Here is a 17,845-nt window from a genome sequence, read left to right on the forward strand (position 1 = left end):
CCGCGGTCGCGATACTTCTATCTTCTTCTCTTCTTTTTAACAAACCGTCGTCGCCCGGTAACCGACAGTCGCGCCGATCGCGCGCCGTTCACGCGGCTCCCGCGACACATACGCGGTGACCCCCGCGTAACAATATATATATATATGTATATTCTATTTTTTTTTTTACCCAAAAGACACAAATAATGTCCTATCTAAAACTTCGAAACAATATATATACATATATAGAGAAGTTTTTATCAAAATTTCTGTAAAACATCCTTTATTTTAATTGCATAAATACGCCGCATATTTTGACGTTTTTAGTGTTTTTATTTTGACTAAACAAACCGAATAACTAATAAGAACTTGTTTTTGTTGGCATAATGCATGCCGAATAATGCGTTGTGATGTAACGTTAGTTTGTAATATATTAACGTGATTATAAGATATCGGTTAACTATTACTTACTACGCTTGTTCTGCTCGCTTTGAAGTTATTGTGCGCGTTAATCAAGTTTGGACAGCGCTTCGGTGCCATTAACTTAATTTATCTCCCGCCGCATCGCTGACGCAATCATTTAGTTGTTACGCATCGGATCATGAAGCAGTTTTCTCCCTCGAATAAAATGCGTTTGCGTATACCTTATCGCGCGTATATAAAAGAGCAGACGTTAGACGATCGCGCACTTTAACGAGGCTTCGAAAAGCGTCATTCCGGGAAATTGCTAATCCCGAAACGTCAACGTAACACGTGATTCATACTGATCGTAAGTTCCTTACGATCGCGTTCACGAGCGTTGTTTTGTTTCTCTGGAACAATTTTATCCGAGGTTGATGGTCTTATATCTGCAGCCGGAATCAAAGCGGAAGAGACAAATTTAACGTGTTCATGTGAGGTTTATAACAATTTTCATAGTACAGAAAGCATCAAAAAATCACATTTGCATATTTTGTTAGAAAAATATTTATCTCGACGAAATAAAACTATCGCACTCGTGATACATCTCGCGGATTTGTTTTTGTGTTTTTTTTTCTGACTGTTGTTAACAAAGGATATAACGGGATTTCGGATCGAGTGGAATTCAATCTACCGTGCCGAAAACCGCAAAACCGCAACCTTCATTTAGATTATAGGTAGGCCGGGGGAATAGGGCAACGTTGATCCATTATTGTCTGCTGTGGAACTTCCGTAAACCGCTGCGTCGACGAGTTAATAGGATAATGCGCTTCTTAAGAAGAGGAGAAAATCAAGAAGAGCGAAAGTTTCCGCGTGAAATTTTCCTAAATCACAGTTCCGTAACTCTTTTTTGCGGATTGCGATGTAATCCGATTTGACGTGGCTCACGTGACGAGATTTGAAATAACACGAAGTAAAAAGTTACCTAACTGCACTGAGTCGTAATTTAATCCATCGAGAGTGACACTGTGACAGTAAAAGTGAAAAGTGTGTTTTTTTTCGTTGAGTTCTTTTTTTTAGTGGAATTAATTTGAGTCTGATATTGACCGGTCCTCTCTGTTGCAGATGAGAAATGCCGCGCAAATTAGAACTGCTTCTTGTAATTTAGATTCGCGTCCATTAGACAAATAACTTCGACGAAATTCTTTTTCGCGTACAATTGAGCTTTCCTTTTCGAGACGCTCGTATTCGCTAGATTAGAAAGTTGAAGAATTTCTAAAGGTTGCTCCGAGAGAGCGAAGAAATTTTCTATATAACTCAAGATTGCTTTCGAAGTACGAAGCTGATTTACCCGCTCGTCTTTTTCTTAAGATCTCGGAAGACGTGCGAGATGCCGAAATGAAAAAAAAAAAAATAAAAACGAGATGACACGACGTGTTGCGGCGTTTTCGCAACGAGATTTTTTATTTAATTACATCGCATATGTTTTTCCCGACCGTAGAGAAAAGAAGATGTCACGTATTTTTCTTGACGCGAAAATTTTTGGCTCTTGTAATTCGAGCATTCATAGTGGACACTTGTGGCTTTTATATGTTCCAATTATACTGTGACAATCGATCGTTACGATAAAACGAGAGAGAGTTGCTGCGACCTTTAGTATTACATAAAGTCAATAAGCTGCTCGATATATTTGACGACGTATTTAAATAGAACTATAATATTTCATTGAAATGTACTTTAATTGAATCGTTGCGTACACGATATATCAGTTTTATATATTTCAATATAAATTTCGGATATCTATTTCCCGAGAAAATACACGCACACGTAATTGAAAAAAAAATTCACGTAGATTTCGAACGTTTCTCGATGTTAAAAGCTATTTTTACGAATATTTTTTAAATCGTGTATATATATATTTTGGTTTCGACAAAACAGCTGGAAAAGGATTGAAGATCCAATATATAGCTTTAATCTCGAATATATCGAATATTGCATCTCTGTACCATATGGTATTCGATATTTCTCATATCGATGTGACTCTTGTCAAGTATGATAAAGATTTAGAATACGATCTATCTCTCTTTCTGCAATGTTATTTTAAGAAAAATCAATTTTATATACGTACAATAGTTGTTCTTTTCGCAATAACAGACGTCTACGACAATGATTGGAAAATTATCGGAACAATGAACATGTGTTTCAGCGACTACAATTCTAATGAGCCATGGAGGGTAGAAGGCGACACGGACGAGAGAAACGAGAAGGCGCGAAAGGCGTATCAGGCCCTGCTCACGGTGACGGCGCGTACTCCGGACAATCTGGAGTATCTGAATTTTTCGCGCGAAGTCAAGTCACTGGCTCAAAGCAAGTACAACTTCACCTTTGGCAACAGCTCGGTTTCTACGTTCGTGACAGCGTTTTACGACGCCGTGTTGCTTTATGCCCTCGCACTTAAGGAGAGTTTGCCAGAGAAGCCAGGTGAGGTCAACCTAGACGGCGGTAACCTGACTCGAAGAATGTGGGGTAAAAGTTTTAAAGGTAGGAAGTCAGAAATTTTTTTTCTATATATTTTCTTACATTCTCGAAACTCATTTCCTGCGCGTCGGTCATTTGTTTACACCACCTCTTTACCACCTCTAATAAAAGTGACGTTAATGAAGACAAGTTATAGAGAAATCCCACGGACGTTAATTAAGTTGATTTATTATGCAGAATTAATTAAACACACACATGTTAAATCTTAAATGTAACGAGGTTGTTTTATTATTCGATTTTTAAAATCGAATGAGTATAAGGAATAATTAGCACATAAATTTTTAGTAAAACATATCCGGTTTAAATTCCCAAAGAGTTTACAGTAGATGCTTCTACCGGGAAAAATATCGCGTTACGCGTTGTCGGTGATATTTATTGCATTGAACGTTGCATCACGTCGATGAGAGATCGTTTGTAATTCAAATCGACAACGCTAACCCTTCAATAAATTCTCGCAAAAAAAAAAAAAAATAATAAAAACTGAATATTGACCATCAATGCTGGAAAAAAAAACGATAAGTGATAGTGTTGCGAGACTTAGGAAATATCAAATATACGTCGTTGTTGATTAAATGTTTTTAACACCGTTGCGAAAGTACAATTTATTTGTTTAGACAATTGATTACTTGATAAATTGTCACTGTACATACAACACTCACAGTGTTTTTGTATTTAATTTTTATAAATGATATACTACTGCGAGATTGATTTACGTGCCATCATTATATTTTTCTCTCTTTTTTCTCTCTAGATATTTTTTTTTTAACCTAGAGTGTAGTAAATTTATTTATTCATTTATTCATTCATTCCTGCTTTTTTTTGAATTTTGTTCAAACGTTTCATTTTTATTTTTAGCGTACGTGCTAAATCGCATGCTAATTTAGCATACGCTCCTTCGTGCATTTGTTTATTTGCATTTTTGCTGAATTGAAAACAGTTCTCTCTTGAAATAATTTTGCAATTACATTATTAAGTGAATTTAATTAATTAAAATATTGTTCTATTTACAGAACACTCTTTATTATTATACCTATGTAAACTAGACGCTTGTGTTTTTACGAGTGAAATACAAAAATGCAAACACTTGATCTTTGCTTTGGTTTTACGTCTCATCTTTCAAGCAATCTCTGAAGTATAGTTCACTCTGTTATATTGCGCTATTTTGTCTCGACCTTCGATGCTCGCCTTTTCTTTCCAAGGAAGCCTTACTTACGACCGATACTAGCTTGCTAGTGATATCAACGAGAACGCGAGATTGTCAGTTTACTTTGTATTTTAATGTATCCAACGATGCTTTTTCATCTCTCCCGCTATTTTCTCCCGCATACAGAGCTACGTACTGACTGTTGCATTTTTATCAGCTATTTCCCCGAGCGGAGCTTTTCGAGAATTGATAATTTTGTCTTTCCGACCACGTAACCTTGTATTCTCTTTTTATCCGAATCTTTATCGGACTTATCGCAAATGCACAATGATAATGTTTATTTTCGTGTAATTACAAGTCACTTCAATACAGGTATAACCGGGGACGTGAACATCGACGAGAACGGCGATAGGATTGCGGATTATTCCCTCTTGGATATGGATCCGGAAACTTCCAGATTCGAAGTAAGACCTCGAGATCTCATAACTACGTACGTTTGAACTTATATTACCCGACATCCGATTAGTAGCACTAGTTGAAACAATTTCAATCGCGTTGTATCGACAACGATAACGCGATTTTTGTCAAGTTGAAACTGAACAGCAAACGTAAACGACGGTTATTTCTACGCGGCGTTTTGTTCTATCATCAAATGGTAGTTGTTTATTTTACGCTGCATTTTTCTCTTTTGTGGTTTGTTTGAATTGTAAAAAATATCGATTGCGCAGATAGTGGCCAATTATTACGGCGCAAATAAAACATTGGAATACATTCCTGGCAAGCAAATTCACTGGGCCGGTGGTCGTTCGGAGCCGCCGCCGGATACACCTACTTGTGGATTCGACGGATCGTTATGTCCTGATAAGTGTGAGCGAATACTGCTTTGTTAATTTGAGTAATAAATAATTAATGACGCTTATGTAACCATCTAGTGTAATAAATTGCGCGCACTAAGAGACGTTCGTCAAATATTTAGATTTTTGTCGCACCGATTGTATTTGGTTGTTGAACATCGTCGGACAAAGAGAGACTATTAAGAGACATGTCTTTTACATGTATGTTAGTTTATTGTGTAAACGCACTCTTACATATTTGTTGGTTTTTAAATGACTTTTCTTTGACCAATAACGACACGATCTTATCGAGCATTCTAATATAATCAGCGCGATAAAGATCCGAAAATCACACGTTTATGCATCGAGAAGTGAAATCAACATCTTTTTTTTTTTAAGTATATATGTTTATTATATAGATTACTTGTGAAAAAGTAAATATATGTATACTATGATTGGATGGTAGTCGCTCTTTTCAATGAGGCGGAAGTTTTATCGTATAATTATGTTGGTGTACTTCTCCGCGTCGATTTTCCCGATCGCACAAAGAGCGACTACTCGCAAAGTATAATATTTTCTTTCATTTAAATTACTAATGTTCGACAGCTCTCCCGGGATACGCCATTCTGTCGATGGTATTGAGCTCCATCCTGGTCGTACTTGTCCTCGGTTCGGTATTTATTTATCGGTAAGTGAAGTTTATCCCTTTCGGGGAAGAGAACGGTTTTATCATCACATTTTTTGCGCGCAAACATGTTTGCGTTAAACAGGAATATAAATATTGTTCGATTGGTACAAGCAATGATTTGAATATCGTTTGAATAATCTACAAGCTATTCAAATCGAATGAATATACTTCGCGAAGGATATAGGAAAAGATAGAATCGGTGCAACTTTAATGAAGAGAGAGAAAGAGAGAGAGAGAGAAAGAGAGTGGGACGAGTAACTTTCATTTGAATTATTTCAACTTGTACTTGTTCTCATTTGAATTATATGACAGTTTAATGCATCTCTCTCATGTTTTGGTTGCAGAAAATTAACAGAATTAATTTTAATGGAAATTTCGTTTGCTTGTATATGAGTTTGTATATTCGCTAATTAATTATAATGTTTACGTTTATAAATAAATACTCACAGATTGCACAAAATATATTCGTAAGTGTTGAATAAGTGCAGAAGTTTTGATGAATTTTGTAAAAAAGAAAAACAGACCAAGTAATTTTATTAAAAATTTACTGTAATGGAAACTAAAAATATGATATAATGGGAGGGAAGTGGCAAATACGAGGCAAAAACCAGATCTTTGGGTCACAAATTTCTTTATTTAAAAATATTATTTTAACAAACGTTAAAATACTTCCCTTCTATTATAACATTTCACGAGGCAGAATAAAGAAGTTGAAACTATGATTTTTTCCTATAAGTACTGTCATAAGATGCTGAATCATTCATCTTTAAGAAATCTGTCAAACCTTTTACACTTAATATATTTCACACTGACGTATTCAGTGAATAATGCGGGTTAATTGGCGCAAATTCATGAACGGGAGAAATGTCGTTCGTCATCTTTTCGCTTCCACGCGAGAAAGTAATACTGATAGGACTTCGAGCAAAGCGCTCGTTGAACACACACACACACACACGCGCGCGCGTGAAAACGTGTTTAGGTGAAGCTTCTCGGCTTTTCTGAGCACGAAACGGTTAAAAGGAAACGGAGAAGAGGCTAAGAAAAGCGGAGGATAGGCGTGGACGTGAAGACGCCGAGACACTTATCCGCGGTGAAATTTCTCGCAGATGCTCCTGGTTAATCGATTTATACTATCTGTCGACTCTGCTTTACGCGATCTCAACAAATGTCTTCGGTCTCTTCTTGTGGTTTGTCGGCCACGAAAATGTCGCACAGAGACGTCTTTTCAAACAAACCGTTTTCTTTTATTTCGACGACGAGCGGATCAATTACGTCGTTACAAAACAATCTTACAAAACATTCTCGTTGTAAAGAGAGACATAATAAAAACCCATTCTTTCCGGATGAATTGAAATAAGTACATATATACTATAAAAAAAAGTCGAGCGCGTTTAACGATCTTTTCGCGATAAGTTTTACTGCTCCCGCCCTTCGATTTCACGATCTTTTTTCTCGGTTTATCGAGCACTTCATTATAACTTGATTTTACACGTGCCTTATCGCTCTGCGTGATCTTAATCGAAGACGCAATACAGACGCGATTTTGCAACTTAAGATCCGCACATTAAAATCTGTTTGACGAAGCAATACTGTCGTCCCTTTTCGAACAACATGTCGAGTGTTACGATCACATAAAATTTTCTTAACATCTTTAAGAATCGAAGTTCTGCTTCGCGACAAAAATACTTCAAGAAATATCCGAAGAACCGAGTTATTTCCGTTTTCTATTCGGGTCAATTTAATTTGGTCGACATTGCTATAAGCGCGCTGTGGAAGCTTCGATAATGAGTTACTGTCATAATTATTATAGCACGTGCAAGCGAGTTTGTTTTATCGCGTTTCGGAAGACGAACAAACTGGAAAGGGAGAAAAGCGGTCATCTGAATTATGCAAAAGATACTTTGTCTTTTGTTTAGAGTAGAAAATAGCCGTTAAAACGAGCAGAACTTCGCGATTCAAACTCGAACGACTTCTCTCTGTGGTTAAGTTTATACGTGCGGTTGTTATAAAGGAAATTATATATCGTAGATAGAAACAGGGAAGAAGAGAGGACATACATCACTCTTGAAAGTCAAATACCGCATCTTCAGCGTAACGTAAACGCAGATGAAACTCCGCTGAACAAGAGACATACTTGTTACACTCTGAAGAGAATTTCCGTCTTAATAGTAATCTAAAACTGGAACTCTATGCGAATATTTCGTCGTCGATGTCTCTTTTTACATTGCAAGACTAAATCTATCACAATTACACGCACACACACACACACACACACACACTTTCGCGTACGAAAACTATCGAATTTTATCGTCTCATATCCAATTTAATGGATATCAAATAACGTGTATATTTATATTTGGAAAAAAATTTGATAAGAAAATGCATTCATTCAAGTTGCAATATCAATATAATCAAAAACTCGTTGGGAAGTTTGTCGATTGAAAAGTAACAATGTTGATGACGAACGATTGCGTTCCCGCGTCCGGCAATTTCGTTCTCCGCTCCCGGACATGACTACGCACGGTAACTTTCGAATGAATACATCGAACTCATTTAGTTGCAGAAATTCCGTGTATGTATATAGTATATATATTATATGTATATACACGGTAGCCTTTATATGTATATGCGGGGTAGTATCCCGCACGGGATACAACTAGATAGGCATGTGGTTATGAGATACGCCGGCACGTAATTACCTCTTGCGCTGTTGAATGCACGCATACACCCCGAACAGGCAACCGAGCGAGGCTCGCGCGCTCTGACTTCGAACTCGCTCTCATCGTACGTGGCGTTCGCGTACAACACATCTATCGCTCGCGGATAATATCGGCGATGAGACACGCTGCCGAGCAGCGGATTATGCATATAGATGCGCATGCAGATTTACCGAACTGATTAATTGCGTCTTTGTGGCGAATGGAAAACGCCGTGAAAATATTTCCGTTGCACGGGCATGCGATAATTGCATCGTTGATAAAAAGGATCTCGTTAATCAGCGGGAAACGTCACGCGCGATGTAGCATTCTTTGTTCGGGGAAAAGATAATGCGCCGCGCGTTGCCGCTCGGAATTAATATATGCCGCATGTTTAAATACGTACATTTACGTACGTACGCTTAAGCGCGCAGTTTATCACGCGCGGTCCGCGGAAGCAAATTGCGTAAAAAAAAAAAAAAACCAACAAAAAAACAAAAAAGAAAAGAATGTTTAATCCGCGCCGGTGAGTAAGTTTCTTCTCGCGGAAGAAACGATCCTATTTGGAACGCGATAATACCGTTGTTTGTTTGTTTTATGTTTTCTTTCAGGCGCTTCAAACTGGAAGCGGAAATTGCCTCTATGACGTGGAAGGTGCACTGGGATGACGTAATTGTAATGCCGAACGCAAAGACGAGAGGCTCCATGTACTCCCTGATCGCAAACAAGTTCCGCGGCAGCCAACTGGTAAATGCACAAAAAAATAAAATTTTCATTATTACACGCGATACAATCTCACGATTCAATCATCTGTAATCTCGAGAAACGGGTAATATGAGCGTATCTTCGAGTAAATAGCCGAATTAAAACTGCTCGTAAGCTTGCGAGTAAAAATGAAGTTAATAAAAGCGACGATCAAGTTTTCGTTTGATCGTTCATTTCAATCGCGTTGGCATTCGTTTCGATGGTACTGTCCGCGAAAGAACGGTGTTCGCATCTCAGGCGGAGGATATATATGTATATATATATATATATATATTTTTTTTTTTTTTTTGAAAAGAAAAGGGAACAATGGTGGGCTCGCGAGTAGCGCGCTTTACCTACTTCCGGAGGCACTTGGAGTAGAGGCTATAAAGAAGACTTTATTCTATTGTACGTTTATTCTGTTGACGCATTCCTTATCATTTCTTTCTTCATGTAGCGTTACCCTGCAAAAATGAACGGAGAAAGCCAGAATCTATCCTTATCTAGTTAAAAAATCTTTTCGTACCTTTATTCTTTCTTTTTTGCTTAAGAAATAAATGATCAAAGGAACATATTTCGCGTTTAGCTTTAGTTTTTCATACTTCTTTCGTTACTAGAACAACACAGGCGCGCGCTACGCGTACGTTATTATTGTTTTTATTTTAACGTGTAGTGTCAGTGAACACCTGTCACCGCGATGACAGCTAGTGTAATACGTCTTACAAATCATATAATACGCATTAGAGAAATGTCAGAAATAACGCGCATGAAAATCAAAATCAAAACATAGTGAGAGAGAGGAGTGGAAAAACAACACGTTTTTAAAAATACGTGACTAAAGTATAGTCACGTGACTTTAGTCATGTGTTGTTTTTCCACTTTTCATTATCACGTAACACTTTAGTTACGTTTTTAAGGACACGCGCAACGAAGTCGCGCTGAGAGACAGTACCGTGCCTCTTGATTCGTATGACATGAATCGAGAAACACATCCGAGAAACGTTCAAATTAGCGTCGAGATAAAAGCGGCAACAATTAAGATCGATAGAATCTTCTGATAGGATATAAAATAATTCCTGAACCTTTCGATTCCAATTTCCTCTTTGATCAATTTGCAGTCAAAACTTTTGTTTAATTCAAACGTCAAAAACGTTAAGAGTAATTTTTAAATTACTGTGATGAGTTTTCCACGGACAAACGTTTCAACTACATATTTAATAAACGGAGAGGGAAAAAAGGAGAAAAAAAGAGTAGTGTGCTGTTACTCAAAGATAAGTACAATTACAAAAGCTTTGTCCGTTAGTCTGAAAAACTCAATAATTAAGACATTCAATTTTCCAAGTTTTATCAAGAAAAACGATTCGACGAGAAAGTTTTGTCAAAAAATCTGTTTTTACAGTTTTATCTCTAATATGGAATTTTTTGAGATATTTTGCGCGATGGACGCTGTTTGAAATTCATACATCGCGCAAATACTTACTTAAGGATAATCTTTGTTCCAGACGATCTATTCCGAGGATAACGCGAGCATGCCGGACGTCGAAAGAAATGTGTATGTTCCGACAGGATTTTACAAGGTTAGCTTGAATATACAGTTTAGTTTTTATTTTGTAAAGGTACAGTTTTTTTTTTTTTTTTGACATATAATCTTTATTAAAAAAACCGCGCGAGATTATTATCAATCTCGCGTCGGATGTAACATCAGAAAAACTGGGGATAAATGAACCGCACAATATTCCTTATACCCGCGATAAATCCGTATATATTGCGAACAAAAAAGTGTATTCTCCGAGTTATTATCGTGCAACGAATTTTCCGCTACTAATAAGATTAAGTGTTGATGTCTATTATCCTCGGTCACAGAGACTATGATCCGAGTTCACAGTCGTTTCTCAAATCTTAGATCTCGTCTCCAATATCAAATTTCAGCTCTCAGATCTCGAATCTCCAACCTCAAATTTAAGTGTAGTTGCTAATCATGATAATCGGTTTTTCTGGATTATCTTCATTAAATAAGATAAATAAGATAATTATAATACTTAAATTCATATAGGATGCTATATTTGCAAAACATATATAAAAGATCCCGTATACCTCCCTACCTAATTTTGAAATATTGCGAACAAAAACAAACATCCAGCATATGGCCTTAATTATCCAAACATTTCACGTTATTTTTACTATTATTTACTTTAAATGTTATAATTATTATAAAAAATATTATTTAATTTGAATACTACTATCTGATCCAAATACTATTATCTAGATAAGATACTATTCTCTAGAAAAGATAATATTATTCAAAAAAGAGAGGTAACAATATTGATGTTTATGTTGTACGCAATAATCATTTTCTTGTAGCGCGAGACAACAAGTAGTGGAAAGTAGTTTTCCATCATATTTTTTCTGACAAAGTGTCTTTTTAATATCCCGTCTTATTTCTGAAAACAAAAAATTTGTGTCGTTGCACGATTAAAAACCAATCAAAATTCATCAATATTCAACGTATAGATTGAATTTGTATCTTTACGCGCGCAAGATTGAGGACGGTATATAGGTTTTTTGTACAAACAGTTTCTCAGATAATAAAAAAAAAAAAAAAAAACAGTAAATCTGCCAATCAATAATTCTCTCTACCGTGTAAATTGCAATACGTTTCAGAACTCGAAAGTTGCTATAAAGCTAATACCCAGGAATAAAGTGGAAATCTCAAGGCCTTTGTTGCTAGAACTGAAACGGGTGAGTAACAGACTTCGCAAATAACGTGTATACATGTTGTGATATATTTATTTTAATTTTTACTAAATGTACTCTATATTGGAATGTTTCTCTCTACATTTTTCTTGACGCGTAAACAATTCTCATTATAAATGTCTATCTTCTCTGTTTTCTGTTCTCTTCGTGCACCGGTATTGCATGTAATAGACTGTAATTTATATGAGTGGTGATGTTGGTAACTTTCGCAGATGAAGGATCTTCAGCACGATCATCTTGTACGATTTTACGGTGCTTGTCTCGAGCCGCCTCATTGTTGCCTTCTAACCGAATACTGCCCCAAAGGATCTCTTCAGGTAAGTTGTAATATAGTTCTGCATCTCAATAACAAAGTTTCGTTCAACCAAGTGAAAATCAATCGGCCAGTACTAAATATGAAAAATAGTAAGAAATCCCAAAGTAAAAAAATAATTTTTTATCTTTTGTCACGCAAAAAAGAATTTAGATAAGCTCGAACTATCGGTGTGGTTTCGGTATTAAGTACTGTTGTTGTTGGAAACAAATACGTGCAGTGTGTGTGTACTTAACTTTGTGTGCAATATCGTGGCTCTATTGGTAAATAATATTGGAAACAATACGACACACACAGATACGCGTCGTATTTAGATAGATGCAGTAATGTTTGAGAAGGAATACGTACTGACAAGCAAGCGCACGAATACCCATTAATGCACTCTTTTGTATACGTCGTGTTCTCTATAAGAAACAAAAGCGCTTTATTTTATTGTACACCTGTCCTACCTTATAAAGCAACTTTAAGTAGCCGATCAAAATATTCCGTTTTCTTCGCTTTTTCTCTCAAGTTGCAATTTTGAAATAGCACAGGAAAGTAATCGTAATTTCGAGCAAAGAAAAATAAGTCTTAATGTTTAAATCGATCAAAATATATTCTTACTTTTATGATTTAATACTTTGTAAACTTAGTTCGCAATTTTAAATGTTCTTAATTGTTTTCTTTACAAAAAAAGTGTATTTTTTAATCTGTACTTTGTCAAAGAGAGAAAATATTGTACGAAATGATTCATATAAGATATTGTTTGTACATATGTATATTATGTTGTCGGCATTTATGCAACAATATATTGAATATTACGCAATATTTTTGTACCAATTCAATATATATATATGTATATATTGAATCAAGCAAGAGAAACAGTTGAACTCTCGATCGAGATTAAGCTTGTATACTTGATATATTGTCGCGCGCTATACCGCATCGTATAATCCTTTGCTTTTGGACAGGATATACTCGAGAACGAGCAGATACAGCTCGATCGTGTGTTTCGAGGATCCCTCATACACGACATAGTCCGCGGCATGGCGTATCTTCACGCGTCGGAGGTGAAGAGTCACGGAAATCTCAAGTCCTCGAACTGCGTGGTCGATTCTCGATTTGTTCTAAAAATCACCGACTTCGGTCTGCACGAGCTTCGAAGGACGAGCACCGAGGATGCGGACGTCGATAGGAACTGCTACGCTTATTGGAGAAGTACGTGTTTATCGATTAAATATGTACATATATTACATGTTTGTGAAAAAAACCTACATAAGCTCGTGTTTTTTTCGCGCGATATCGATATTTTATTGTAAAAAAAAAAGCTATATTTGTCGCAGCAAATATTTTTTAAGCGCTTGAGAAGAGAAAGAGAAAATTCGCGATATAGAAAGCAAAGAAAGAGATGATATTTAAAGTAAACGTACAGCTTCCTGTTCGCGATCGAACTATTTACATTTATACTGTTATTTCATTGCAACAATGCATATCGTCATTTATCAATAATATAACGGTGTACCGCCCGGAAGCACTTATTTATAAGTATTGATTCATACACGTCGTTGAAGCGCTAAATGCAACAAATATTTTTATTTCAACGAATTTTCTTGTTTCGTCGAAATATTTGCATTCGACGTAGGAAAAAAATAACTAATGATCGCGGATCGAATCGAGATCGAAACGCGTAGCTTTGAATTTTTTTTCTGGAACAGAAAATTCGATATTTTACAGAACAGTTGTGGACAGCTCCAGAATTGCTGAGGATGGAAAGGCGTCCGCCTGAGGGCACTCAGAAAGGCGACGTATACAGCTTTGCTATAATCGTTCACGAGATCGTGATGCGCCAAGGGCCATTCTACTTAGGAGTCAATAACGATCTCTCTCCAAAGGGTGAGTCTTTAACGTCATTCGAGAGAGCGAATCCCGGATACATACAATTGCCTCTTGTTCGTGCTTTGTTCAGCTCGACAACAATGAGATTTCGCGAGCAATAATGGCGTTGCGTTATTCTTTTTTTTGTTTGCTTGTGCATAACGTTACAATTATTTCAAACTAAAAGCAGGAAAAGTAAAAATAATTGTGTGCGTTTGCGACGGCGTTTATACATTGCAAAATCATTTTTAATTGCTTGTAATAATTTATCAGAAAAACTTCGAAGACGAATCTTCTTTTTAATGAAGATTTTTATTTCTGAAGTGTTAATACCATCACACGATTTTTATTTAATTTTTGTAATTTAAATTGACAAAAATAAGATTTAAATGAAGATTTTTTAACAAACTGAAGATAGAAGTAATAAATTGTACAGAAGTAATAAATCGGTCATAAGAGAACTTAAAACGAGATTCAAACGCAACGATACATTATTTAATATAAGACTGAACAATTTTAACGTTTTGATCCTCGCTTTAAATTCTTCTTAGAAAAAAGTTGACAAAAGTTGACACTACAAAAACAAACATACGCAAAACAAACGCGAATGCACACAAGAAAGTGTAGAGTCCGGAAGCATCGAAAAATATTTTTCTCTGAAACGTTAAATTATTGTTTAGTTTTTTGTTAACAGATGTATTGTTGCGCTTGAATTTCTCTTGCATCGCGGGACAAGTTTAAATATAAAAAATTCAATTAATTATTAAATTAAAATTCAGTATGAATGAAAATAATATACAAAGAGTATATATATTGCGATATTTTTTTATTTTTATAATTATAAACTCTTCTCTTGCCGATAATAATTCAGCAAGTGATAAGATCACTGTTTTATCGGCCGTTGAGTAAAATAGATCGGTGCTTGCGCGAATAAAAGCTTTGCAAAACACCTTCCTGATCTTAGAACGATGCGAGCTTTTAAGCTCAGCAGCGAGTTATCGACAGTCGATGTGGAACAGGTAATAACACACGCAAGTAGTAACAGTCTGACTTGTATCAGCCAAGTATCGGTCGCCACATTGGTGGTTTTTTTTCTAATGAAAACACTTCGGCAATGTTTATTTTGCCGATGTGGAATAATATCGCACTTTAGAGTTAGATTATATTATCCGCATTTAGATAATATCCAATCTAATTTGATCGAACTAAGAACAATAATTTTTACCGCCAAACTAGCGTTTTTTCGAAATCTCGGAAGATCGATATTATATTGCAACGGATATATTACACGCGCGCGACCGGTAACGGAGTTCTCGCAAGTTCTCGCGGACGACCGGCCGCGTGGATCGATCGTAGGATGGAATGTGTCGCGAGTATCCGTAAGAGCATGTCGAAGCGAGAACCGAAAGCTCAGTCGAAGCTCTTACGCGTCCTCGAACGCACACGGCGATCGCGCGCGCTCCGCCGAGATTTATTTCGATATCGGTTTCTCTCTCTCTTTCTCTCTCTTTCTCTCTGTTTCTCTCTTTTTCTTTTTTTTCATCTTGTTTTTTTTCAACTTTGCACATAAACTTACGCGCCCTCGGTACCGACACGTGAAGTCAACTGGCACCACTTATGTTCGAGTTTACGGCCTAATAAACTAGTAGGTGTTTTTTAATCGAAAGAGAGATCCTTGACGCGGCCGCGAGCGGCGTACTCGACAACGAAACGTGTGCGTGCCGGTGTGGTTTTTTTTTCTTTCTTCGTAATTAATTATGTGTATAATTACTCACGAACATACCGCCGGGACCTTGACGTGTATGGTTCGCGGATTAATATCTCACGTGATTTGTATGCTCGTTATTTATCCCCGGGTTAATATTCATCATTGACACACACGGATATCGATCCCGCGTACGAAAACAAAGTCTGTTACCTCCCGCACGGGTCGACGCACCTCAGCATAATATCCGCGTTACGAGCGCACGGAAGCAATTACCGCTGCGTCGCGAAACGTGAGGAAAACGCTTACGGAAATAAATCTCGGTGACCGTGTTAGAGAGGAAAGAGGCCGCTGACCGTGTTAGAAGTCCCCAGAAAATGGAGCTCCGACGGTGTTAAAGCTCTCCACCATTAAAGGAAGTAACTCACTGAACAAGTCCGAGGAAGAAAAAAGCCCTACTAAGAAAAACACATTTCCACCTGTGAGCTAAAAAAGGAGAGAGAAATTGGGGGAAAGATTCCGTCCGAAGAAGGAAAGTGACAAAAATGTAAAAACTCTAAATGATCCGGAGTAAAGTCCCGCGATAATATCAGGGAAAGTGTAGTTGTGCGACTTTCTCTTTCTCGTTGGAAACGATAGACCGCTATAATTATGTAATTTGACTAACACGAAAGTACACATTTGGGGTTTACGGCGTTTCTGATATTACGCTCCGTTACGAATATTAGCGGGAGTCGGACCATCCGTTTACCCGGATCACTGCTAGACTTTGACTTTGCCGCATCTCGCGCATTATTACACACGATTCTCCGCTTAATATCCGGCTCAATGTGTGTGTTGAAGACGGAGATCACTCGACGGGAAAGGGAGGAGAGGGAGATATCGCGTTTAGCGATCCAACGAATGATGAAACCGATCAGACGGGGACGATATTTACGCGTTTCCATCGCATTTGCCGCGCCAGTTCAACCGTTTGCTTGCGCAAGTTCCGCGTTTTTTTTTTTTTTTTGTTTTTATATTTTCGTTTTCTTCGGAAAATTCTTGTCACATCGGAACACTCTTGTTTTTTGCTTCTTGCATCGCTCTCGGGTGTTTTTATCGCTATATACTCAGTTTATTATTATGTCGCTGCTTCACAGACTTCTCATGTTTACAATAATTGCGATGCGCTTCGAGCGTTCGTACTTCAATTCTGTTGTCGTTTTATATTTCTCCTTGTCTCTCATTACTATTTCTCGTCTCTTGTTTGTGCTATATAATGAAAAACATAACAATCCGAGAATTTTTCAAAAAGAACGTTACTCTTTTTGTTTAAAACAACAAGATATATATATATATACACACAATATAATACATTAAAATTTGGAAGTAAATAATTTGTTTGACAATATTTGTTTCGGCAATATTTTTAAAATTTTTTACATCATATAGTGTTTATAAAAAATCTTCTGTGTGTTGCGCGCAGTATACTGACAATAAGCATAATATAAATGATAAAAATGTTAATATTTTTTCAAGAATATTTTCAAAATATTATATATATATATCAGATACGAAAACATTATATAATAATATCCAATATCAGCGTTAGTGAGAGATTTCAAACGCAGATCTCTTCACGCCGTGTGAATATGTACATACATTCCCCTTTATTTCCTGCGTTTGCACGGACTAATTCGCGCTCGGCAGAATCGAGGTTACGAGCGCGCGCGACTCGCAGTCATTTAATTCCGCAAGGTGTTTTCGGCAGTCGACAAAGCAGCAACGGCCGCATAAACAATCATTTGTTCTTACAAACGGTCTTGTAATCTAACGGTTGCGTATCTTGGCGGAAATATACGTCCGACTTGTCGTGTGGCAGCGATACGGGAGAAAGGTTCCGCGTATTACGAGTAGAGCAAAGTTCAATGGGATCGTTACGAAGGGGTAAAAGTAGCAAAGGGTCGGAACCCAAAGATAAAGTGGCACATATATACGCGCATGTGTTGCTTCTTTACAGTGAAATTCCGCTCAAAAAAAAAAAAAAAAAAAAAAAAAAAAAAAAAAAAAAAAAAAAAAACGACGACTGGTTGGATCTTATCAATACTTAAGATCGAAACGATCGTGTACTAGTTTGTTACCGGCTATCGTTTTTTCGTCATTACTCGCAGCAAGAAGAATTGTTCGCTTATTTTCAAGTTTATTCGCTTTTAACTCCG

At 36.9% G+C, this 17,845-nt stretch overlaps 1 protein-coding gene across 2 annotated transcripts in view; it reads left to right on the top strand.

Moving 5' to 3' along the window:
• LOC109860905 (atrial natriuretic peptide receptor 1) overlaps positions 1–17,845 on the top strand; it is a 78,233-nt gene that overhangs the window by 30,879 nt on the left and 29,509 nt on the right. For both annotated transcript variants that reach the window (XR_002250899.1, XM_020440324.1), the window contains exons 5-14: positions 2,585–2,919; positions 4,433–4,524; positions 4,789–4,927; positions 5,500–5,581; positions 8,889–9,024; positions 10,524–10,598; positions 11,683–11,760; positions 11,988–12,092; positions 13,039–13,285; positions 13,802–13,960. Coding sequence is in view for 1 of the 2 variants with exons in the window: in XM_020440324.1 (XP_020295913.1) it covers positions 2,585–2,919; positions 4,433–4,524; positions 4,789–4,927; positions 5,500–5,581; positions 8,889–9,024; positions 10,524–10,598; positions 11,683–11,760; positions 11,988–12,092; positions 13,039–13,285; positions 13,802–13,960 (1,448 nt within the window). In the remaining variant the exon portion in view is untranslated. The remainder of the gene's footprint in view (positions 1–2,584; positions 2,920–4,432; positions 4,525–4,788; positions 4,928–5,499; positions 5,582–8,888; positions 9,025–10,523; positions 10,599–11,682; positions 11,761–11,987; positions 12,093–13,038; positions 13,286–13,801; positions 13,961–17,845) is intronic.

Source organism: Pseudomyrmex gracilis, unplaced genomic scaffold (assembly GCF_002006095.1).
Source record: "Pseudomyrmex gracilis isolate BER0280 unplaced genomic scaffold, ASM200609v1 scaffold_8, whole genome shotgun sequence".
NCBI lineage: Eukaryota > Metazoa > Arthropoda > Insecta > Hymenoptera > Formicidae > Pseudomyrmex > Pseudomyrmex gracilis.